At 48.6% G+C, this 25,266-nt stretch overlaps 1 protein-coding gene across 1 annotated transcript in view; it reads right to left on the reverse strand.

Moving 5' to 3' along the window:
* Window positions 1-25,266, reverse strand: part of man1a1 (mannosidase, alpha, class 1A, member 1) — a 76,502-nt gene that overhangs the window by 42,212 nt on the left and 9,024 nt on the right. Inside the window, exon 2 of the mRNA XM_053880940.1 lies at window positions 7,010-7,106. Within this exon, the coding sequence (XP_053736915.1) occupies window positions 7,010-7,106 (97 nt within the window). The remainder of the gene's footprint in view (window positions 1-7,009; window positions 7,107-25,266) is intronic.

The following is a 25,266-nucleotide window of genomic DNA, read 5'->3' on the forward strand; positions in this document are numbered from 1 at the left end:
AGGAGAACACCGATATTTCAGGGAAGCTGGTCATGACGGCCGGGCTTTGGAGCAGGAGATCGGTCCAGAAGACCTCAGCGGAGACGGCTGCCTCGGGGGACCTGTAGAGCGCAGTGAGGTATGAAAGCTAGATGTGTGTTGTAGCCACCAGCGCTCACTCCTGACACTTTTCAATCACACACGCTCAGCCAGCAACACGTTAAAACGCCGGGTTGCTGGATCAGCAGGCTTCCGCTCCGACAACAGACGCGACTGCAGCGAGCGCGTGCTGTTGCCACTGGCTGTAGCTCTGATAGAAACCCTTCCAACAGAAGTTTTTATGTCAGCGTATGATGTTATTTCCACGGGGAGCACATGGTTTTATTAATACTGGAGTTAAATCTTGCAGATGGAGTCTCTGCGGGCTCGTGCACGTCGTGACAAACAGTGAGGGAAATTCTTGACTTTTCTGTCGGAGGCCTCCCATTCTTGTTCCTCCACACAGGAACCTGCTGCAGCTCTTCAGGCAGCAACCTGAGGTGTTTGCAGACACAGTCCCAGGTCTGGCCCGGTGATGAGGCTGTGCTCATCCTCATTCACAGTTCAGGAAGTACGCTCACCGATCAGCACACCCCTTGTAAGAGAAAAGCATATCAGTTCCGATAATGTCTCGTAAAGTTGACCTGTGTTGTGGGCGTGAATGTAGCCGAGCGAGAACGGAGCTGGCTGAGGAGCAAGTTTTGTGCTTCATGAGGTGACGACAATAACAACGGCATCTTCAAATCCCCAGGTGTAAATTCAGGGGTTTTGGTCCAGAGAGCAGCGGGTCCAGTCCACTTCCGTCTTCTCATACACTCACTCATGACCGCTGCACAAAGCGGCTGGTGTCCAAGCACGTTGTTGGGGCGAGCACAGCAGCGTGTGCTGGCGGGGTTGGAACAAAAACCTGCCCCCACTGCAGCCATTTTGTGCATCAGTTGGACAAAGAACCTTCATAACGGACCGTGCTCTCGCCACGGTGGCCACCTGAAGGAAAAAGTGCAGCCAGAGTTCCAGCATCCTGAAACTCCTGAAAAAGAACAAAAGTTGAATTCTTGTCGACTCAAGCGCACGCGAGCACGAGGACGACGTGGACCTGGCTCTGGACTTGTTGACCTGACTTGACAAGGGAGAGCGTGAAGGTCGCTGTGGACCACCAGCAGCACAGCTGTCCACGGGACAACAACAAGCGCACGTAAAACTGTCTGTCACTCCGTTACCGTGGCAACGAATCGGCGCAGTCTATCAAGGATTACTGAACCGTCCTGATGAGTCAGCACAACACACTCTTGGCCCCTCACCTCCACGAAAACAGTGCCGGGATCGTGACCCTGCAGCTAAATCAGATTTGCCGAAGGGTTGCCTGGCAACAAAAGCAAACAACTTCCCAACAGAATCCCTCCTGATGGGATTAGGCGCCCTCACACTCTGCTTAACTGATATGACCTCATCAGGGGAGCTGCATTGGTCGGCGGCGGCGGCGGCAGGCCGCGGTCCAGCACCCCTGACTCACCCCTGTTTACTTCAAGTCAGAAGCCTGTCGCTAACAATTCATACCTCTGCGGCGCTGGCAAACGAATCGTGAGTCACATCATCTTGACCTTTCAGCGTTGGAATATTAAAACAACCCACTTCTGAGTCGGGGCCCTCAGGGCAGATTTGAATGGCAGGAAACAAACGCATGGGTAAACTACAGATGAATCATTGTCTGGCAGCCGATATTCAGGCCACGATCCCCCTGAACCACCGCGGAAATCAGGAGGTTTACCGGGGATGTTTCCACGGAGCTCCGCTTCAACCACCGAGATCAGCTGCTGTGGAGCTCAGCTTCATCCAAGAAACACTTCTTTGGAGCCTTTGGTTCAAGTGATGCAATTTGCTTTTGGAAATATTCACTTGGAAGAGAGGGAATTCCAGGTAATCTCCCCTTTAAAAAAAACACATCATGGGCACTATTTCTGCCCATATATATATATATATATATATATATATATATATATATATATATATATGGTGGTGGGACTTTAACAAGTTAATGACGATTCATTATTGAATTATTAATATTATTATTCATAATATGAAATTATAATTATTAAAAATAATTAGTGTAAAGGAACAGTGTGTTCTCTCCAGACAGCAGGGAACCTTTGTCAGCGCAGCAGCTCCTGCTCCACTGCTCCCACTGATGCAGCCAGGATGAGAACAACAACAACAAGCATGGAGGAATCCGCAGAGAACACGCTACTGAGACGTATGGGGGGCACGTTTCATTTCAAGAAAGTGGAAGCCTTGACAAGAACGTGCTTTTGTGCAGATGGTGCAAAAAGGAGTTTGCATAGCACCGAAGCACATCAAGTCCACCATCACACCTGAATGCAAAGCGTGTTGCAGCCAGCAGCCAAACCACTGGAGCTGTTTGCTCTTCAGCTCCTGGTAGAGATGCCACCTGAAGTGGAATTGTTGGTCATTTAGTTCACATTTCAAATGAGGACTCTTCTGGACTTGGCTGTGCTTGAACGGCACTTTAACCGTTAGCTGTTTGATCTGTTATCATTGGAAGAGAAATCTTCTCAAGACATTCCAAGAGCTGCAGTTGGAATAAGGCGAGAGGCGAAGACTTGAATCCAGCCACCCGGGTGCTTTGTTGTGCTGTTGTCAAACAACATTCTGCTGCTTCACTGTCTGTGTGGCTCCATCAGGGGATTCACTCAGAGACCACATTCATTCACGTTGAAACACGTGGCTTCTGGTGGCAATACGATTAAACGAAGATTAACTGAGATTAAATAATCACAATATATATATATATATATATTTTTTTTTTTTTTCACTTAGCGATACATATCATAGCTAGATGACTTTATATTCATTACACTTCAAGACATTGTCCTGTTTTTAAGCACAGAGAGATACCTGAATGTTAGCTCGCAGATATAGCTGTGCCGGCGGCTACATTCAAAAAAAGAAGAGTTTGAGCTCAGTGTTTTGGTTTGACTGACAGAAGAAGGACGCGGAGTTGACACTTTAAAGGTCACGTGACTTTCACAGGCGTGGTGACCAAAATACCAGTCGTAACATGCCACACGTCTGTTTACGGCTGCATTCTCACATATAATACGTGATAGTCAATATTATTTGCTTGGCAGATTCTTGACTTTGGTGTCGGGGTTTTCTCCGTCAAGACGACTGGGACTGCAAAGGAGGCGCTGGTGTCGTTCAGGAGGCGGGCGGGCGAGATGGAAGGCCCCAGCTGCAGCGGGCTCCAGGACCTCACCTTGATGGCCAGTCCATCTGTGCCACAGAAATGACTTGTCCTGCAACACTCCAGAACCAGCCGCGGTTGACCTCATTCATTTGAGCATCTCACTTACTTCAAAATGTTTCTTAGTTTTTCACTTTTCCCCCACAACTTGACTCATTTCTAGTTTACAGATTGTCATAGACCATTTTTCTGTTCTTTTTAAAAACTAATGTGTGTGGGTACTTCTCTGTCCTTTTCACCTTTGTTGACTAGATTTTCAATCGTCCTAACACAGTAATGTTGTTTTGTATCTCTACGTACTTTTATCATGGTCACACTTTGTCTGTGAAAATGTGTATTTCTCTCTCATGCTGCCATTCTTACTGTTTGTTATTCCTACACAGATACTCTTTATTCTCAGGGAGGAGGTATAAGTACCAGGATGAAGAACATCAGCATGGACGCGCCCACAAGTGGAAATGCCAGATTTCGGCAGGAAACTTCTGCACCAACTGCTCCACAAACTCATCCCGTGACCCCCTCCAAAATGAATATTTGTGTTGCACCCTGCAGCTGTGGGTGAAAGTTGGAGAACAACTTCACGCCGCGCTGTCATGAGAACAAATCCAACCCACGGAGGACGAACACAGGGCCCGAGGCCTCCGACATTAGAGCACCATGTTTTTTATTAGCGACGGAAGCGAGCGCAGGTTATTGTACCGCAGGAAGACGGGCCGCAGTATTGAAGTCTCTGCTGCATAATATTGCGGGTGGGGTCGATATTATCGTCATGCATCATGTCGGAGCCGGTTGCAGACGGCGGTGACAAGGCCCCGGGGCCCAGCCGTCTTATTTACTGATGAGAGCGAGGTTGCAGGAGCAGCCGACTAAAACCTGTTTGCTCTTTTGTGGAGCGACGGAGTTACGCAACAAGACTGAGAGATGAACGCGCTAATCTGACCATTAGTATTCACGCCAACGCCGCCGCCATCCTCGCCACGCTGACAACTACGTCCACTCGGGTGCTGATTGAATTTGCTCATTAGGAGAGAGAATGTCATTCTGACGCTGCATGATGAAGGACAAGCAGGTCTATCTTGGCGTTGGCATGTTGATCACCAACACCTCTGGGGAGGCGGCGCCTGTCGCCGGCTCACTGTCGCGCCAGCCAAATGCACATCAACATGCCAGTGGATTCATTCTCTCCCCACATTGCCAAGACTTTGACTCACTTGTCTTCTTCATCTTCTTACCTCCCAACAGGGACGGGCAACATGGAGAAATAAATGTTGTGATTTCAGCGATCACGACAATGATCAGGATGAATCCATGTTCCTTCTCCTCCATGTGTTGGACACTACAGTCGCTCTGTTTGATGATGGAACTCAGGAGTGGAGTTTGTCTCCAACACCATGGTTTGTTGACGTCTCAATAGAAGAGTGAAGTCTGCAGTGCAGAGATGAGCAACTCAATGTTTCAGGTCTCTGGTAGAAGCCGCTGGTGTCTGACAGGCTGCTCTGCCAGCTTTATTTAGGGCTTCAATGGAGCCGTCTGTCTGTCTGTCTGCTGTGTCTCATGTCTCTTGAACTATGGAGCAGTCTGGACACATTTCCAAGATGCTACTGAAGAAACATTAGAAACCATCAGGTGAAGAAATGATCATGGAGTCAGAGTCTATTCTCCAGATCATGACCCAAACTCTCAGTCCTTTGTCTTGTGTGGTGTAAAACCACAGTTCTCTCTCCTAAAATGCTTGTTTTCCATGGCCTTATTGAAGATGTCACTCAGACTTTGAGGCTTTAGAACTTGTTGATGGTCCCTAACTGATGGCGGCTCCTAGCATTAGCGCTGCCTGTGAGAGTGTGTCCTCCATCAGTGAAGCCTCATGGGGACGTGGAAGAGGACGCCGCCACCGCCGCCAATATCCAAGTGTTGTCACCCTGGCAGCGGGAGAGCTGCATGTGTTGATGTGAACCAAGGCAGAGGAGCACGTCAGAGAGCCTGTGAGGACCACTCCATCTCATCAAAGAAACATGTTTTCAGTAATTCTTAAATATATGTATTTTCCTGAATTTAGTTTATTCTCCTTTATTTCTGTCTTTTTAATAATTTATATTTTTTTGTTAGAACTTTTTTTTTTTGCTTTAATGTAATTTTTAGAATTTTGTGTCTGAATGTGTTTTTTTTTTTTTTTTTTTTTAACTTATCTTATTTCTGAATTTGTTTCCCTCATTACCTCTGTTCACTTTCTTGTTTACGTTAAACTTTTTGTTCTGTTTGCCTTTTTAGCGTTTGTTTATTTTTGTTTCTAAACCTAACTTGCTGTTCTGACTGCAGTGTCTGGTTTGGTTTGTTAAACCCATTTTTTGTTTTAGTAAATTGAGTTTCTGAAGACGGATGGATTGTTTGACATCGTTCTTATTTACTCTTTTGGACTGAATTCATTTCTTTCATTTTTAATTTCAGTTTTAACTGCCTTCAAAGGTGTTATTCTTCTGGCTGGTAACTTTTGTTTTACGATGCAAATCTGGGTTCTCCTCAAACAGTGGGGTCTTATTCACCACCCCTGACACACGGAGTGTGGTCCGGTCTTCAGGGCTCCTTCAGTGGAGCTTCTCTCCGGCAGCTTCAGGAGCTGGATCCACGCTCGCCCTCACATCTCAGAAGTCAGACAAGTGATCAGTGATGCATCAGAGCTTCGCTTGCACACATTTGATCTCGCCGGGCTTCGCTCCAGACCGCCGCTTCGCCACCCACCGGCACGCGCAGCGGTTTAATTAGGTCAAGAGAGAGTTTGGAACAGAGCCGCTCTAATTAAAGAAATAATTCCAGGCTGGCACTAATCACTTCAGCGAACAGACAGAAAAGTATTTACAACATCGTGTTGATGAACAACTGACATCTCGAGCCTCAGTTGACGTGGCAGAAGCGCCTGAGACGTTGTTTCTCGCCGTGGAGAAGCAGGAGGCAGCGTCTGAGCTGAAGCGAGCTGACGCTTCCATCTGGCTTCTTCAGAAGGTTTCTGCACCTCCTCTGGACCAGGCAAAGCAGGGAGTCGGTTGGTGTCTGACCCGAGGGATAAACCCGAGGATGTCAAGTATCTCAGGTCGGTCCAGTTCATGAGTGGGGGTGTGGACAAACCATCATGAGAAGGAGCTGAGCCAAAATCCTCCTCTGAGCAGGGGATTACTCCTCCCACCTGTGGTCACCAGCTTTGGAGTGACCAGAGAAGAAGATGCAAGTCGGGACTTCACCTGGGAGACGCTTAGAGTCGAGCTCATCTATGAGCTGATCTGGTTGAAGCTACCAGAAGAGTTACCAGGTGTCTGGGCTTCCACTGCTGCCCCCAATGACCCGGCGAAGGACAGATGAAGTTTGTTCCCAGAGGACGAGTCAAAGTAAACAGTCATTTCCCAATAAACAAGATAGAAACAAAGTCACCACCAAGGAGGAGAAACCGCTCATGTGCTTCATCACCACACAAAACACATCACAGTCTGAGCAAAAGAATCAACAGTCCGGCAGAGATGCAGGGGGTGAGTTTCTCAGACAAGACAGACGCATCCATGAGGAGCTCTGAATATGAATGCATGAGGTGGTTGACATTTGGAGGCTCCAGAGACGGATGGGCGAGGGTGGCGGCGGCCAATGTGACTGCTAATCTAAAGGCCAAGACTGTCGGCCGTCACGGACAGGAGATCAATCCCGGAGCCGGTGCGTGTGTGTGCGTGCCTGCGTTGCCTCACTCACCAAACAGATTGCTGGAGTGGCCTTGCTTGGAGACCGGACGCAGCTCATTGGAACCCCAAGCGTAGCGCCGGTAGCTGCCCCACGCGTGCTTCATCATCTGGGGAGGAGAGAGGAGGAGGAGGATGAGGAGGCCGTTGATCAAGGACAACACCAGCCCCGGGCCAGGAAACATTTACACACACGTCTCAGAGATCATCACAGCAGTGCAGGCCGAGGAGGGTCGCCATGATGTCATCCACACACCGTCACAGTCAGTTCAGACACAAGTCAGCCGCATTCATTCATTCATTCAAGAAGTGAAACGTATTTGTTCTTTCACACGTTTCTATTTTCAACCACACTTTTGTACAATTCAACTTTGTTTCATTTGTTGCGACAGGCTACTTGCTATTTTTGCCTTCTACATATTCACCTCTACATTGCCAACTTGATGAGAGATGAACACGTTTTTCGGACAGATTTCATCAGTTTTTACTTTTGTGAGGTTAAACACTATTTACTTTTTGAAAACATTCTTTTTATTGCTGCGTCTGACACAGTTACATTTCTTATTTAGTCTGACATCTGAATTTCTGAGAGGGCTCCTTTTGACAGCTCTTTTTTGAATGGTTGTGTTTTCAACATAGAATTATCTGACACAGTTTCTTTTTGATGGTGGATCAGGACAGTGACCGTAGGACACACTGGGACTAACAGTGCGAGTGGAGACGGACGGCTCGAAGATCAACCGTTACTTAACTAGCAGGCACCCGTGTTGGCGCTGCAGCCGCCGCCCTCAACCCTGTCGGGCTAATCCCAGCTGCAGCAGCGTCGGGATTAGACGCGCTAATTCACCTTCATCCTCCAGGATCCCGCAGGAAAGCTCTTCACAATGTTTCACCCTGACAGGATCCAGAATTCTCCCACCACAACTCAACTTTCAGGAGCAGTTCTTCTTCGCTCCTTTCCTCCACCTCCACCTTCACCTTCACCTTCACCATCCTCCAGTCACACCTCCGTCGGGAGCCTCATCGTTCTCCAGAACTCCAAACCATCACCTACATTTGTCTCCACACGTCTGTGGGTCAGACACATTGTTCTCTTTAAGGACCATCTGGCTTGTCTTTTTCCAACAGATTCCACAGCTTTTCCGAAATGTGTCAACCTTATAGAACGGTTCTATGCTCTTTTTTCCATCACCAGTCTGTGCCTTTTACAGTTCTTTTCTTGTCCATTTATCCCAGTCAACATCTTTTTTTTCACTTCTTTTTTCTTTTGACTTTCTTCAAATAATAAAGGTTTCTTTTTTCCTACTGTCCATCTCTGACACCTCTGATATGGTTTTCCTTTTTCATTCCTTCTTTTCAGCTTTCTTTGAAAATGTTGTCTTTCCTCTCATTCCGCTTTGTTTTTCCATCACATGCCATTATTTTCTGTCAGTTCCGAGAGTCACTTCATTCACTCACCACGACAACACTGAATCACAATCCATTTGTTTCTTCTCACTGAGCAGGAATGATCTTTTTAAAAAGGTCATTTTTCTCTTTGTTTCTCTTTGTTGAGTTTTCCCTCCGTCTTCCTGCCAGGGCCTCTCGCTCCTCAGACCAACTCAAACCCCCAGACATTTCATTGACCTCGGTCTTGATAGGAATCTGATTTCATGCCTCCTCCATTACGTTGCATATTAAAGCGGTCACATGACACGCCATGGAAACAAGAGCCGCGCTTCGCTCCTCGTGTGGACCCCTCCTGAGATCAGACAAAAATACATCGCTGTTCTTCCACAAACATATAATGACAGGTGAGTTTTGTCGCGTGAAGCAGAGGCGTCTCATCTGCGTCACATGGCCCACTCACATGAAGGACAGCCGGAGAGTCTCACTCCATTTAACGCTGCTAATGAGAGCTAGCGGGCCTGCTAATTCTCCTGCGATATGCGCGTGGCATAAAGAAATCTGCCTCAGCGGCCACTTCACATGCTAATGGGACGAGGGACGGGGCGCTCCCTCCGTCTCCTGGACATCAGGCTGGTCAGCCATCCAAACTGGACTCACACAAGTGTCTCACGGAGCAGCGCAGATCATTTCCGGAGCCCACTCTTATTGGATTGGACGCCCAGGTTCCGAATGTGTCGACTCTAATTGGATCAGGGATTATGTGAGCTGACCGCTGCGGGAACTCGCTGGCGTTCCAGACACGCCACGGAGCCGCTGGATCCACGTTGGGCCAGGACTTCGCCAGGTCCACCCTCACACAGCGAGCTTCAGAGGACCTCCACTCCACTCCACCCTCAGCTTGGGATGGCACAGATTTTAGCAATTCCCATTCTGTAATCCCTCAATGGGGAAAAAAGGAAGGGAAATAGGTCAAAGAGTATCAATAGATGAATGATGCGACTCACTGGAACTGCCTCCTAACAACTGTCCGTTTGTAAAGAGTCAAATCAGGATCAAAGAGAATGGTCTGATCTCTGATCCACTTTCTTAACTATTCCAGGGCATCTGACTCTTCTGAACCGGTTCTGCACGGGACGCCCATCCCCATCCTCAGCCAACCAAATGTCCACTGGTATTACACGCTAATGCTACATGATGAAGTGTGAAGCCTAAACACAATCCATTATTTTTGAGTTATATGCCTCAAGAATAAAATTGTATTTTTTTGATTTACTGTCCAAGCCCCTTTTCCCATGTAGCTGGGACAGACTACTGAGAGGAATAAATGAGTGAAGAGCAGTTCTTGCCATCCTGAAGCTCTGGTTTGAGTCCTGGCTGAGCCAGCAGGATGAGGCGGGCTGGTTGTCGGGCAGATAAGGACGCTGGGCAGCCAAACAGCATGTGGACGCTGCAGACAGAAACAAACAGTCGCGTGTATCTTCTGCCAAATGCGGCGTTCCCACAGAGAGGCAGTTGAATTGCAGATGCTTGACTGCAATGTCCCTGCCATCTCCACCAGAGACAGAGACAAAGATAGAGTGGGATCTTAGAGAGGAGGAGGAGGAGGAGGAGGAGGTGGTGGAAGTGCAGGAGGGAGAAGAGAAGGAGAGAGAGGAGCATCAGGACAAGGAGGAGAGTGAGGAGAAGAAGGAGAGGGGGGAGGAAGAGAAAGAGGCGGTGGAAGTGCAGGAGGGAGAAGAGAAGGAGAGAGAGGAGCACCAGGACAAGGAGGAGAGGGAGGAGAAGAAGGAGAGGGGGGAGGAAGAGAAAGAGGCGGTGGAAGCGCAGGAGGGAGAAGAGAAGGAGAGAGAGGAGCACCAGGAGAAGGAGGAGAGGGAGGAGGAGGAGGAGGAGAAAGAGGTGGTGGAAGTGCAGGAGGAAGAAGAGAAGGAGAGAGAGGAGCACCAGGAGAAGGAGGAGAGGGAGGAGGAAGAGAAAGAGGCGGTGGAAGTGCAGGAGGGAGAAGAGAAGGAGAGAGAGGAGCACCAGGACAAGGAGGAGAGGGAGGAGGAGGAGGAGCTCTGCAGACATATCTGCGGCGACTTCAAGTGACAGGAAACATGGACCTTGTGTCACAACCTCAAGTGACTTGGAGGCGCATCAAGAGCTCTTGTTCTCGAGTGAGGGAGGGATGGAGATGGACGGACTGATCACAGCAGTGTCTTCAGTCGTGATGACTCTGTGTCTTGGGGAAGAATGAGCTGAGCTAGAAGACAGAGCGGCGCTCAGTAACAAGACCACGCTCACAACGTCATCGCTAGCTGCCGTTGCGATAGCTCATGAGAGTTTTGAGAGCTCACAAAGATCACTGTGTTTCTGCTCCATCCATCACAGGTTAACTAGACTCACATTATCGATCACATGGATCAGAGGTTTCCTACAGTCTCAGCCAATAATCCATGAGTTCATCAACAGGCTCTCCTTAACAAGCAACAGCCTGCCACCTGGCGTGTTGCTAGGCTAGCTGGCGCTCACATCTCTGAGAGCAGGCGAGTGGTGCCCGGCGGTGAGTCTGCTAATCCCAAACAGCCTGGCGGCTCCTGTCCCGCCTCAGCTCGACGGTCCCGCTGTACTTGGAGCGGTGAGCACACAGTGAGGAAACCTCAGGAGGACAAAACCCTGCTCCTCCTCTCACTCCATATTCCTTTCATTTCCCCTCCCTCCCAACCCGTGTAGCTGGGACAGAGTGCAGGCCCTGTGCTTCATCTCGTACCTCCTTCGCTCAGCCCACCTCTGACTCCATTTAAACATGGCAGCCTGAGACAGACGTCCTGTTCCAACAGTCTTTCCCGCTGCCTTCTCCTTTTGCGGATGATTTGTCGACTCGCACTTGAAAACAAAAATGTAAGTCATGTGTTGATTAAATAAAGATGCAGGCGCTGAATGAAAGGCCAGCGCCGACAAAGTGATCAGAGAGGGAGAAGCAGAAGAAGGAATTTGCTCTCTGGGCTTCAATAACGGAAAGTTCTGCCGGCTGCTAATACATTTCCACTCAATCCTTCAGAAAGGTTCCAGCAGACATTTGCAATATTACTTTGAAGTTGATCCACTATCTTGAATTATTCATCGCGCTCAGCTTTCGCCCGTCACAGCCAGAGGACCGCGGGAAGTTCTCCGTCACACACCAGAGGGACGGGACTCCTCCGCAGGTTCTGCTTCTGCGGCATCAAACATCCGCCGCAGCTCCTCACAACCAACATCAACGCCACCATGGGAGCCGACATCAGTGAGGAGGACTGTTGAAGATCACAATGACCAATCACAGGCCTCCGTCAGGAACCTGCCAGCGCACGCTCCAGTCCCAATCACAATTTGGTGCGGACGAGACCCTGCGCCGACACACTGGCAGCTGGACTCACCGGTGCCCTGGGCTCCTAGCCATCGTGCTGTGTGACACCTGAAGCTACTGAAGTGACTGGGGTTCAGGGGGTGGACCAGGATGATGCAGCACACCATCACAAGAACGTAAGTAGGTGAGAAACTGAAATAAAATAAAGGTCGATGATAAAAAAAAAAAAAAATTAAATACACTTTTTCAGAATATAATTGAAATCAACTTGGAGAAGAACAAAAAAGTAATTCCATTAAAATTTCCATTTTTACATGAATGTGGAGTATAATTAACTATATAATATGAACAAACAACTATGTTCTGAAATGATAATGATAACAAACAATAACCTACAATGAAGAACAGCCTGCAGGAACGAGTAAAACAACGCACAGATGATCAACAGTGGCGAGATGTGGGTGGCAGCCTTCTGGCTCAGCTCAGCTGAAGCCCTGTTCCAAAGCTGTGGGCAGGAGGGGGAACCTGACGCACACCGCCCCCCTGCGGCCCCCCTGCGGCCCCCGCATCAAACGGTCGGACGTCTTTGTCCTGTCCAATCAAGCGGAAGCCCTCTCCAGTCTCCAACACCACATCCTCTCTGTGGCGCAGCAGCGGCGCATGATAATGAGCTCTCATCCAATATCTATAAACTCACCACTGTATTGTCTCCGTGGGCCTCGCAGTGAAATTGCTTTTCATTTATTTAAGCAGCCGCGGGACTGAGCTCGGCGAGGAGCTGCGCAGCAAATGTCTGGGACGTCCAGGTCAGCTCGTGCGGAACGGCTGGACCTCCGTCGGGAAGAAGACCGTGCCTCTCCTTCACTCTGACTTGGTCCCACGCCCCCTCATGCATGAGGGACTGGCCAACACATGCATGACATGCCCAGCACAAGTCGACGCACGCTGTGGTGGGAGCAACATCTCTCAGGGGTCAGGGAGGATTCCCAACCTTCTGGCTTTCAACATTCAAGTATAGGTCAAATATTTGTCCCTGAAATGCATACGAGGGTTTGACAGTGTTTCCATGACAGCCAGATGTAGCTGAATCTCTGAGCAGCTGCGGCACAAAAACGTCTCTGAAGGACCCGGGTCTCCCATCTGGAGGGGAATCTGAGAACTTGCTTTGGAAACCTGGAACTGGGGGGCCTGCTGGGGAGCGACGGCAGCCTGAATATTCAATATACGGATTCCCTGTTTGCTGTTCCCTAAATAATCCATGCTCCCTAACTAGCTGCAGGAGGTCAGAGGTCGGTCCCACACAATAACTTTACACACTGATCAATATCACGGGTGAGAAAGTCAGGAGGGAAGAATGAGGATCAATGAAAGGCATCCACGCCGACAAATGAAAGACAATCCATACAAATATAAGGCACCATCGATTCGGAGAGGATTTTCTGGTAACAGTCAAACAAACAAGCTCCACACTTGGAACCAAATGTGATACATGGGCTCCACTGACTGCCAAGAACGTGCGTTTTACAAATGGATTCTGAGGCCGTCGAGTGTTTCTCCTCTACATGACCAACCTGCAGCCGCCTTGTTTCTGTTTCATTTGTTTTCACGCATAGACAGTTGGAATTTCCACAACGATAGTCATCTTTATGTTCTAATGTGTTTATTTGTGTAGTTTGACCACTGATGTGTGGGGTCATATTTTACAGTTACATGGCAAAAAATTCTGTTTTACTGCATTTCATTTTCATATTATTCTCATTGTATTCTATCTTATAGATTTTCTAAATCATTTCTTGTTCAATATTATTGTTTTTATTATTTTACACTTCAATGACAATTTCACTACAAACTCTTTTTCTGACTTTTTTATTGAATTATTATGCAATTAATTTCAAACTGTTTTTCTTGCATTTGTTTTCTAACAGATTATCTTACTTATTTCACTATTTTATTCATGACAACGGTCCCTTTCCAGCTTTATTCAGATGTTTGATTGCTGTGTGTCGAACATACTTGGCCAGGAGGGAGTTGTAATGGCAAACCAAAGAGAAAACAAAACAAAAATGAGACACCGTCTGTAGCGTAACGAATGTTTGCTGTGGCACAGCAAAGTTCATGAGCAAGTGTCGTAACACGCTCCGTATCCGCTGTCACGTCATGACCTCAGGTCATTTGAACACTTGCTGCGAGGACTCGTGACTCTTCGAGGCGACAGGTCCACGAGGGTCAGTCAATAATTGAAAGATAATGAAAAGTCTGACACTCAGTGAAGGCCGCTGCACGCACACGGGCGCGCGCGCAGGTTTATTGACTCGACCTTTGGCTTTGATGCAGGAAGCAGCCCAATTGGTTCTGACCCAGCCGCTTGACAAAAGGCAAACTAATGAAGACTTTGTGAAAGGCAAATTGATTTTCCTCCCCCTGCGGTCATTATCTGGCAGCTCCGGCTGGAAGACAAGCGGCGGCTCAACTCATCGCTCATTCCTTAAACCGGTTTGAGAGGAGGAGGAGGAGGAGGCAGGGGAGAGGCGCACAGCAGGTGCATTCGAATGACTGGGGGGGACGAGAGCAGCACTTCAGGAGAGGCTCGGCTCCTGAAGCGGTGGGATGAGCTCGGCGTGATGGTGCTCACAAGCACAGCACAGCGATCACCCCTCTCTCACCACCTTTGACCCGACTCGCCGGACACGACTCGGCGTTTCACAGTTTGTCAATGCTTGTTACCACAGTGGGACGGCTGTGGTGGCTCCTCCTGTTTTGGCTGGTTCAGCAGACTTTTACAAGCGGGTGGTGTGATCATGTCTGCTTCCCTCCTGCCGACATTTCTGAAATGATCTGTCAACCACTAGCTTTTGCCCTCTTTTCATCCAACATTCTCAATAAAATGATGGCACCAAATGAAAAGGTTGATGGTGAGACCATCAGAGCAACGGACGACCAGAAGCTTTTTTAGTGTAACTGGAACATGTAACATGTATTAATCCACACTAAATCGTGTGAATCTGAATCAGCAGAACAAAAGCCATCTGCAGAATCAACACACAATCAGGAGGCAACAGTAATTGGGTCTCCAGGCCATGAACCCATGTCCAGCATCATGTGAATGGCTCTTACTTCGACAGCGCTTTCCACGCTTATCCAGCTGCCAAGGTGCTTGACACTGAGTCACCCATTCACACACTGACTGCGACGTAGCACGCCATCCCAACCGTCAGGAGCAAAACAGGGTTAAGTGTCTCAGGGACCTGAGGACCTCAGGACCTGCCAACCACTCTACCATCTGAGTCCAAATGCCGAGGCCAAAAACGCCAGTTGCTATTTAAAGCCCCTCAAACGGCTGTGTGCTTCAGTGACACAGTGACTTCCTGGAATGCTACACACCAACATGGCTGCCTGTGGAGTCAGTATGGGACGCAAAAGTCCGCCTTGCTGAGAGCACTGAGGAAGGGTTGGCTGGCGGCTGTAAGCACTCGGAGCAGGCGAGTGTTTCCCTCACCAGCGGCTGAGGTCTTGGTTCGTTCTTGTGGAGGTGGAACTCACTTCAGATGCAAGCATCTCCTGAATCCAGGAGCTGCAGTTGGGAAGCCGGACAACAGAGTGGCGGGCGACCTCGCCGCGCCCTCCGCCGAAGCGCTCTGAAGAGCTTTAATTAACTCCGATGAAACAAACCTTTTTCTTTGTCAATACATAATTGCGTGGAGGCTGTGAGAGAATGGCCGGCGACGTTCCGGAGCAGAAAGACTCTCTTCCCAAGCTGGGCCAAAATCCAATGAATCTCCTCTAGCCAGTTAAAGCCTTTCATTTGTATCCATTAGCGCGGCCAGCTAAAGGCTCGGCCCTGATCCTCCATGCACTTGTTTTCAGGGAAGAAATCACTTTGGTCATAATCTTTGTTTTCCCCGAGCAGAAGACTCGGCTTTGTGTTGGATTAAAAGGAGGTGAGCGCTAACTGGATGTGGGCTTTGGCCGCTTGGCACGGGAGGGTTTTTAATAATGTGAAACCAGCGTGGACAAAAGATCACATTTTGGATGAGGCTTCCACAGCGGCGGCGGCGGCAGCAGCGGGAGAGAGGACTCAGACAGGTCTTACGCAAGCACTTCTCCCTCTGCCTCTGGCTGCCGGCGTTTAAGTCGAGTCATCGTTCACTGCGCTCACATTAGCCCGCTGACTTTGGTTATAATGGAATATTGAACCTCTGGACGGACGAACATGCGTCTCTGATGTAATCAAATCCTTTCTTCCGTAAGTGCAGCTGAACATGGTTTTCTTCTCTGGATTACACACACTGCTGCTCACAAAACAAACTCAACACAAGGCCTGACGTCCTCACTGGCACTAGCTGCCCTGTGACCCGCAACAAGAGACTCACGGCGACTGTGCTTCCAGCTGAGCTGCCCAGTCCGATCGTGTCACCTTCTCCAGGCTCACACGCAGTGCAGATAAGAATTACTGAGTCCTTCCCCTCCTGACCAGGGGTGGCGCCGTGAGCTCTCCAGTCCTTCTGCTCCCTCTGAGCGTAGAGGAAGAGCAGTGGCAGCTGACAGGCAGCGAGGAGCCGCTTCACACTGTTCTACTGAGCTGTGGAGACAGCGATGGTGCTGACTGATGCACTGGTTTCACTGCAGAGCTCAGGAATCACTGAGCCACGGTTCAACACCGTCACGGAGCTGCCATCGTCCTCAACACGCTGCCTTCAACAGGTTTGGTGGTTCAACTCCTGACGAACATGAAACAGGGATTGTGTTGACCTCGTCTTTAAGAATGACAGATGTGGAGAAACTGAAGTACAGAGTCGCGCTTTGGATCACCGACCTGACTCTCGACTAGCTTAGCGACCATGCTGACGGTTGCTAACGTGGAGCGAATGTCGCCTCCTTCCATCAACAAATCACGTCTTCTAATCTTCTCATGAGAACGAAGGATCCAAACCACCTGGGTGAAGGAAGGTGAAGACACATGAGCAGATCATGGTGGTGTCACGTGATCACCGCAGACATGGGCTCAGACCCGGGAACAGACTCTGCATCAGGTTCCACACTGGTTACACCAGCTCAGACAAGGAGAAATTCCAGTTTTACTCCAGTAGTTGGAGTAAGCTGTTGACAAGCTGTTGACTAAGGCAATAATTCCATTTTCTGAGCCGTCGTGTAACCGCAGTCAGTGACGGCTACAAGCGGAGGAGTCCACCAGCAGACCAAAGACAAAGGTGGTGCTGTGGGTCTTGACATAACACTGGCAGCATGTCCACATGAACACGTCACAGTGGACTCCACCATGACTCCCACGATGGAAGCCACACACCAGCACAAGGAACTTACCAAGACAGGCATGTTAGCAGGGGAACTCTTGACATGCTGTTCGAGGGAAAACCCGTGAAGAACTTCCAATGACAATGTACATGAAGACCACGACATACGCCTTGGAACCACAACAACCTCGGGGCGGGACGCACAATTGAACACAATGACTCGCAACCTCCTGCCAGGAAACCCAAGAGTCAAACTGGAACCTTCAAAGGTCCTCCACCTTCAGATCGTATTAACGGCAGATATTTAAGTTTCTGTGTGTTTTAACTAGATTCCAATTAGCTTTAAGAGCGTTAGCGCAGACAGACGGAAGTAAGACCAATGGTTCCTTTGCTACAATTTCACTGTGAATTCTGTGTCCAATTATATGCTGAACACGTCGACCCATAAAAACTTTAATCAGGAGATGAAATCGGTGCAATCAGGAGCCAATTAAAAACAAGGTTATGTTTAAGGGCTCCAGCTATTATCAGCCTCCACAGAAACGGCGAACGGCGACTTGCCTCTTTACACCAATCATTCTCACCCCTCGACAATGGGCCTGACGGGCCAGTTGGGGTTTAGGGGAGGCACAAGAAAAGATCTTCTTTCAGTTTCTCGAGGGAAACTGTGCTCAGCTGTTCCAGCAGAAGAGCTAACCATGCTCACCACATCAGGTGTCATGAGATCTGACAACACCACAACACTCTCAAACAAGACGGTGAGAGGAGATACAGCAACCCAACGAAGGGAAAACCATGAGCCCTCGGAGCCTGAAGACACCAGCATTTCTTAGCTTCTCGTGAGCGCTGCGTGGAGGTTTCCTTCAGATGAAGGTTTAGCAGAAAATGCATGTGTAAACACCAGCATTCATCACGGCGCTCACACGCTCGTATTCCCCCGGCGTGCCGGTGTGGCTGCAGGATTCAGGATGAATTATTTAGCTGCTGTTCTTGGCCGTCCTCGCTTGCTCGTAAATTGAACCGGGCACTATGTAGCCAGCGTGCGTGTCTGCGAGAAAATAAGAAAACAAACCAAAACAAACTGGAGCTGGCAAAGAAGCCGAGAGGGAGCGAGAGGCGGAGGAGTTTTGGCCGTCACCTGTCGACCCCGTGAGCGGAGAACAAATGGGGATGCTCGCGAGACCGTGAAAGGGAGCTGTGAGCGGCGACCCACATCACGGAGCTGCATCTCCACTTCATGAACGAGGAGTCCTGTCGCAGTTGACATTTTTACTAGGACGAGGATCAGCTCGCCTCAGCCTCAGGAGAAGTCGCAGTCCAGTTCCAGACCTCACAGTTACAACTACACAGGCAGGATGTAAATAAACCAAAGGGATGGTTGGATTTAACAAATCCTCACAATCACAAAAGAGGTTTATCCTCACTGACTGTTGTTGACAAACAGGCGTCTCTGTGAATGGAAGTCCACATTCATAGTCTTGAGGCTCAAAGCACCACTCACCAAGAAGCAAGTGAAAATTGGATGATGACTCGCACACGTGTGAGACAAGAATCAATCTTCCGGTGACGATCGACAGACTTTGAGGATTGGTCATGATTGGGAAAGGAGAGACGGAAAGTGAAAGTGACCCTCAAACAGTATATTCTAGAACACTATATCTGAAGTTCTTAAACGTTTTCGGGTTGATTTTTGAACAATAAATTGTTGGGGTGTAAGGACAGTCTCTGACTCGGGAGTCAGAGACGCCCATATACTGGGAGAAAAACCGCAGGAGGAACCCTCACCAGCGAAAGCTAACCACTGTGATGGTCTAATGTGAAGATATGAGATCGGCAGCTGCGGCACTCGAAGGATAGCTGCAGTCTTCGTAAGATACGCCATGCTACAGTCAGGTAGTCATGGAACACAAAAAAAAACAACAATCGCAGCGCTGCACCAACATAGCATCACGGCTAACAAGTGGCTGTTATTCTTTGGAACTAATGTTGTTAGTTATTGTGTTTTTTGTCCCATAAAATAATAGGTTTTGTAGACCAATTTTACAAAATATCAGCATGTTTATATTGCTATATATCATCACAGCCACAACGGGGTGCGTATCATACCTCATAGTTAGAGTTTGTCCCATAAAAGTGACACATTTTTAGCGTCCCACTCAAAGAAAGGTCTGTGTAATGTCAGGTTATTGGATGTGTTTGTTTAAGAAACATGAGTTGAGTGGGCAGTAATTAGCACAGATCCTAGCAACGGGGACAGAGACAACAATGGCACAGCAATAAATGGATTTAAAAGTCTAAGCATCCACTCGAGACACGATGCTCGCTCGACCAATCACACTATTGGTGGACATTCCTGAAGACAGGACCAATATCACCAGGACTCATGAGCGTGCAGCGCCTCACTCAGCTGTTAGCAGGCAAACGCAAAGAGACGAGGACAGAGGAGCTGATGATTCCCAGTTTCACTGGGACCGCGGGACCCTGCAGTGGTGAGGAAAGCCTGATGTTGGACACCCTCAGGCATCTTTCCGAAGGCAAATATATATTTCATTCCCCAGGAAAGATGCATGAAGAGTTTTAAGCCGCAGCACAAACACACTCGTAAACACAGACAGCTTGTTTGTATTGAAGTGTGAAGGCTTGAAAAGCTGCCAGGAGTGGAGAGAGTGGAACGATGTTCCATTACACAACCGGCGTCCCTGGACTTTGTAACGAGCTGCAGGACCACACAAACAGGCTGGTGAGTGAGCCGTGGAGTGGGGCAACTAGATTACAGCCGGAAAAAAAGCAGATCTGCTTACAACTGGAAATTCCAAAAACGTTGGTGATGTTGGTGGCTCCAGCGTTCCGAAAGAACATGCTGTGATGCCCACCGGGAAACAGACCGCGTCTGGATGAAAACGTGCGACTGCTTTCACCCGGCGACAGCAGGCAACGTAAAAGTGACCTGACATTTCAGTCTAGCCCATGACTCCAGGTGAAACTGACCCAATACAGGGTTGCCCTCAGGGCCATATCATCAAGCCTAGACCCAAACTACTTCCTGGCTTTGACGACGTTCTCCCCAAAAAATTGCTATGGACGTGGAAGAGCAGGAGATGTGAGGAAGGCAGAAACACGCACCATGTCCACATACAGATGTATAATACTATGAGGCTATGGTAAGTATTTCACAGCTATTACGCCACACTGTAGGAGATAAAAAAAAAAACCCAACAACAACGAGGAAATGTGCTCCTGAATTAGTCATGAGCGCCGCTATACTGCAAAGATTTAGTTACTCTCATCTGGACGCTTCTTGCATTTGAAGGCTATAAATATCTGAAGCAAAGAAGACAGAAGTGGATGCAAGAACAGGAAAAGTACTCTTCAACAAACAAAAGGCGTACATGGCTTCCCAGATCACGATCAGTCTCCACACAGGGCGGTGGAATGATTTGCCCTCTCTAGCGGCGGACGTTGATGTATGCCGAGCACAGCGACCTTTCCTTCCCGCGAGTATTGGGGTGAGCACATCCGTGTCAAATCCATGAGGCCAGGCTGCCACTAATGACTGCGCCGTGTGCGTTTGTCGTTGCCGGCGGATTAGCAAGGCCAAAGAGCTTCAATTTGTCTTGTCTTGCTCACAGCTAGCCCACCAACGCCTCATTAGCATTCAGAGGATATTGATTGGCTTATAATTGCCCCAGTGATGAGGACCCGGATCACATGATCATTCCCCAGCAGTTTAGCTGGATAAAGCTTTTAATAACACGATAACGTACATGCGGTCATGGACTAGCAACAACAACACTGAACTCAGCGTACAGAGAGGCCCAGATCGCTAACTCTGGTCAAAAACAGTTAGCTCCATCAGCTCATTACATTTATATTGGAACTCAATGAAAATGAGATTCGAGACGAAAGGTAAACTAGTATATGACGGCTTGCAGCAACGGCCAAGACATGTGGACAGATCTGGCAGCGGCACAAGAACATAAGACAGTAACAGGCACCAGTTGACCTCTCCCTCATCTATAGTTCTCTCTTCTGGGAACAACCAAGCCAGAGAGCATGAGAGCATTAAGTAAGACTTAAAATGAGAAGATGTTGCAGTGTTGACTTCAGGGGACTCTTTGAAAACCTTTACTGCAATGGCTTCCACGTGACTGGCACATAAACTGGGGCCCAACCCCTCAATGAAACCACACGAGTTTGTTTGACTTATCTTGATGAGTTCAATGAAGGAAGAGACAGAAAACAGAGTAAAGTAAATCAAATTGGGGGCGAATTAATGAAAGCATCTACAGATGTGTGTATGTTTGATGGGGGGGGGTCATCATTCATTTTGATTGGGGTCTAGAATGTGACCCCACAATAGCGGCAATACAAGGGTCAGATGGAGTAAAGCACGTCTGTTAGTGCAACCTCTGGTGCAATCACCTATTTTAATCTAGTTTCATTCTTATTTGTTACTTCTTTATTTTCTTCTGTGTGATGCTCTTCCTGACCGCATGCCCTTTCTTGCCTCTATTGCTGCTGGAAAAATTTCCTGGAGAGAGTCATCCCAAAGGGATCAATAAAGTCTCGCCTCAGCCTAAGTCTAAGTCGAACTTCAGGTCTGAGGACTGAAACCTTGGGCTTCACCTCGCCGTGCGGTCGAGCGGTGAGCCACAGTCACAAAACTTTGCTGCAGCCAACCCACTCCACCAGATGGGCTCGATGGCTGAACACAGAGTAAGAGTCAAGAGACGACGAGCCGAGGGAGTCTGGAGGGGATCGATCACTTCTTATTGATGTTTCATTTAGCCGCTCTTTTAAAGGCACTAATTTCTCTCCGTCTGGTCCGAAGCGCTCCAGCTCGCTAACCAATCAAGCCGTTTGGCTCGGCCACTATTGACCCCCTCATCCACTCTGGAAATGCATGTTTGGGGCAGCGCTGCACTCCATTCTGATTTCCACCTCATGAGTGCGGCGCTGCAACCTGACACGCTGTGAGTGGCGGGACACGCAGGGTCGAGGGGGCAACAACCCAAACGAGCAAGGCAGGGACTGACGTTAACATGACTGTGGATTTCATTTATTGGATGGCGTGAATCACACACTGTCGAGGTTATTGATTGCTAATGGCCTCACTAATCCTGATCAGTCTTTACTGGACCAACAGTCCTGATCTGGAAGTCTCACGCAGTTAAAGTCTGCAGACTAGTTTCCGTTCCCCATCCCAGAATAAAGTCTTGATAACCAGTCACAGTTGCGCCACGAGCGTTGCATCATTGCAGATCAACGGACTGCGTCAAAGTATCAAAGGTTTCCACTGCAGCACTCCACAGGAAGGCTGCTGGACCGTTGGAGTTTCATATCCAACCGCTGCCTCGCCTCCGAAGGCAGCTCCATGCGAGAGCCCTGAGCCGGTCGCAGTATTAACAATCCATGCTATTTGTTTTCCAGCGAATCAATGAAAGGCCCTGGGGAGAAGAGGCAGTGAAGAGCTGCCGAGATGGTCTCCCTGCTTTAGAGCTCCACGTCCCACCATCTCCTGGTTGGAGCCTGTGATGTGTGGGAAGCTGGGGCTCGCCCGGGGCGACAGCTCTGCAACTCAAAGGCAATGAGACATGCACATCTCAAAAAGGGAATAGGAAAATGTGCTCTGACAGCTCAAGTAGATATATATTAAATTAACCCAGTGGGACCTCACTGATGCGCACCGACTTCACAGGGCAGCAGAGCTCGCGGTGCGTGACACTGGCAATTCAGATGCTGGTGCAGCAAATAAAGAGGAAACCGTCCTGATCAAGTTAGCGAGCAGTTCCTTCCACGACCTCCAATGATAATGAAAAAAAAAACCCCGCACACACTTAGCATCATCACAGAAGACAGCGGCCGCAATTGCCAGATTCATTCCAAGCCGTTGTGGGGACTCGCCGGGGGTCGGTGTGATTTGTTGCTGATGGGTCTCAGCGGATGACAATTACTTTCCCGGTTTTAAGCCAACGCTCTTGGAGGGGTGCTCCCGGTGTCTGGCCGACAGCCTTGAATTTACTGTGGAGCCGGGAGGGCGCTGAAGATGCAAATGGGGTCCGTGATGTTGCCTAAAGAGCTCGTACATTTCCAGGTGACAGCCGGATGAGTAACGGCGGGAAGCTAGGAAAACCGCAGGTGCAACAATAAGCCCACATTATGGATGCAGACACAGCAAGAGACAATGAGCCAGCGGAGGCGTTTATCAACGCTGGAGCTGTCGGTGAACCTTCCTGTAGAGCCGTGGATTTTACCTTATCGTCGTCATTAACCAAGAAGTGGCGGTAGAAATGCAACAGGGAAGACACCAGTGGCTCAGAAAGGAGAACCTGTTCAGGTCCCTGCAAGCATGGGGCATGCCGACATGACCGGGACACCAGAGGATCTCTGGGTCTCACGAGTCAGGAGGACAGAGAGGGACAGACTGATCTTCATGATCACTGTATCTGTGAGGAACACAGAAAGCAAAGCCCTCGACCGCCGCGGCGAGCAGCAACCTTAGTTCGGCGCTTCACCAGGTCCAGTTAGAGGTGTCCAGACCCACATTTGACTTGAGCTCAATCACTTTCAAGGCCTTCATAAAGTGCAAGTAGTTTCAAGGTGATTTTCCGAACACGAAAACCAAATAGCCAGTTTTGTTTTGCATTGAAACTCTTCAAACATAAAATACAGTGGTTTGGGCCATCATGAATAAGTGTGACGAATATGGATCATCAATTCATTCAACTCACAAACACAAATAACAATTAGCCAAAGAATACTGATAGGTCAACAACAAAGTGCACCTGGCACATGCACCTATCCGCACGATCCCAAATGGCTTTCAGTACGCGTGAACCCAAGGAAACTAGGGGACAATAAGAGGAAACCATCCCTCAAGCCTGATGTCAACCGGGTCAATCAAAACAGCGACATCTTTGAAACAGGATTTAACAAAACACCTGCGACACGGAAGCACCTTATGTCTGACGCTGATGGCAGGAGGAAACCACAGATAACTTCCAGCTTTAACTTTATAACTGACTCGTAGCTTTTTAATCAGAGGAGTATTTTGGTGTTTCTTTGGTTTGAAGCCCGCTTTATTTATCTGTTTATTGTCTGAATGACTGAATGTTTTACTGTATTATACATGTCACGGATACACAGCTCTATATATATATAGATCTATATATATATATATAGATATATATATATATATAGATTTGTTTTTTAACTGATGAGGGTCAGCTGAGTAAAAAAGCTGCCCAGGAGACTCCTGCATCTGGCAGTTTGACTGTGGCAACAGCTACTGAGTCCATCTCTGTTAAGCATTATTTGACTCAGATATTTGTTTTTATAAAAAGTCATTTTTGTGCAAATACATGCTTACGGCTTGTTCTTTAGAAAGCAAGTTATTGTGTCGACATGGCCTGTAGGGGGGAACAGCAAGCGCACACACACTTGAAACCGGTTTTACAGAACAAACCCTCGCTAGTGAAGGACAACAAGTGCAGTCATGTACAACAAAAAAAGAGTGGAACATGGGGCAGGAAAAAAAAAAAAATCCAACATATGGTGACATTAGTTTGCAGTTGGACCGCCCAGGACTTATTTCAGCCACATCTACTGCAACCATTAAACCGTGACACAAAGAACCTTGAGGGTTTGGCGGTAATTATATCTGACACACACACACGCGCGCACGCACACACACACACACTTCAGAGCCGAGCTGAGCAAAGTAGTAAAAAAAGAGAGAAGATGAAGACGAGCTAAAGTTTAATAGCCGCACAAAGACGGCGCTGCTCAGACAGAAATAAAGGCGTATTTTGGCCATTTTAAAAGGCTGGACGAGGACAGAAATAGCTGACACTCATGCATACATGCATGGCAGGACACACCCCCACGTGGAAGCACCACCGCACAAATCATCAGGCCGCTGGAGATGAGAGAACAGGCGGCAGCCATGGGGAAGACCACGGCAAGTGGGGGAGCTTCGGCTGAAGACAGATGTTTTTTTCATCCTCCACACTGAACTTGGACGCAGAGAAGAGAGCATTACAAATCACAAGGAAGAGCGCTGCTCGCAGAAGAGTTTCCCGGGCGTGCACGGGACAGGCTGGTGAGCCAGCGTCCTTAAGACGCGCCTGCTGGCTCTCTGCTTATTTGCATACAGTTTGCATACTTCACATCCAGCACATTACTTCATGTGCTCACAAAGATGATGAGTCAGGGAGCATGGTCGAGAGGCGAGTCTGTGCATACGCAACAAGTCTGCAAGCCGCCCCCACAGAGAGATGTGAAGAACGTAGCGTTGCCCTCAAC

The sequence above is a fragment of the Synchiropus splendidus genome, chromosome 12 (assembly GCF_027744825.2).
Source record: "Synchiropus splendidus isolate RoL2022-P1 chromosome 12, RoL_Sspl_1.0, whole genome shotgun sequence".
In the NCBI taxonomy this organism is placed as follows: domain Eukaryota; kingdom Metazoa; phylum Chordata; class Actinopteri; order Syngnathiformes; family Callionymidae; genus Synchiropus; species Synchiropus splendidus.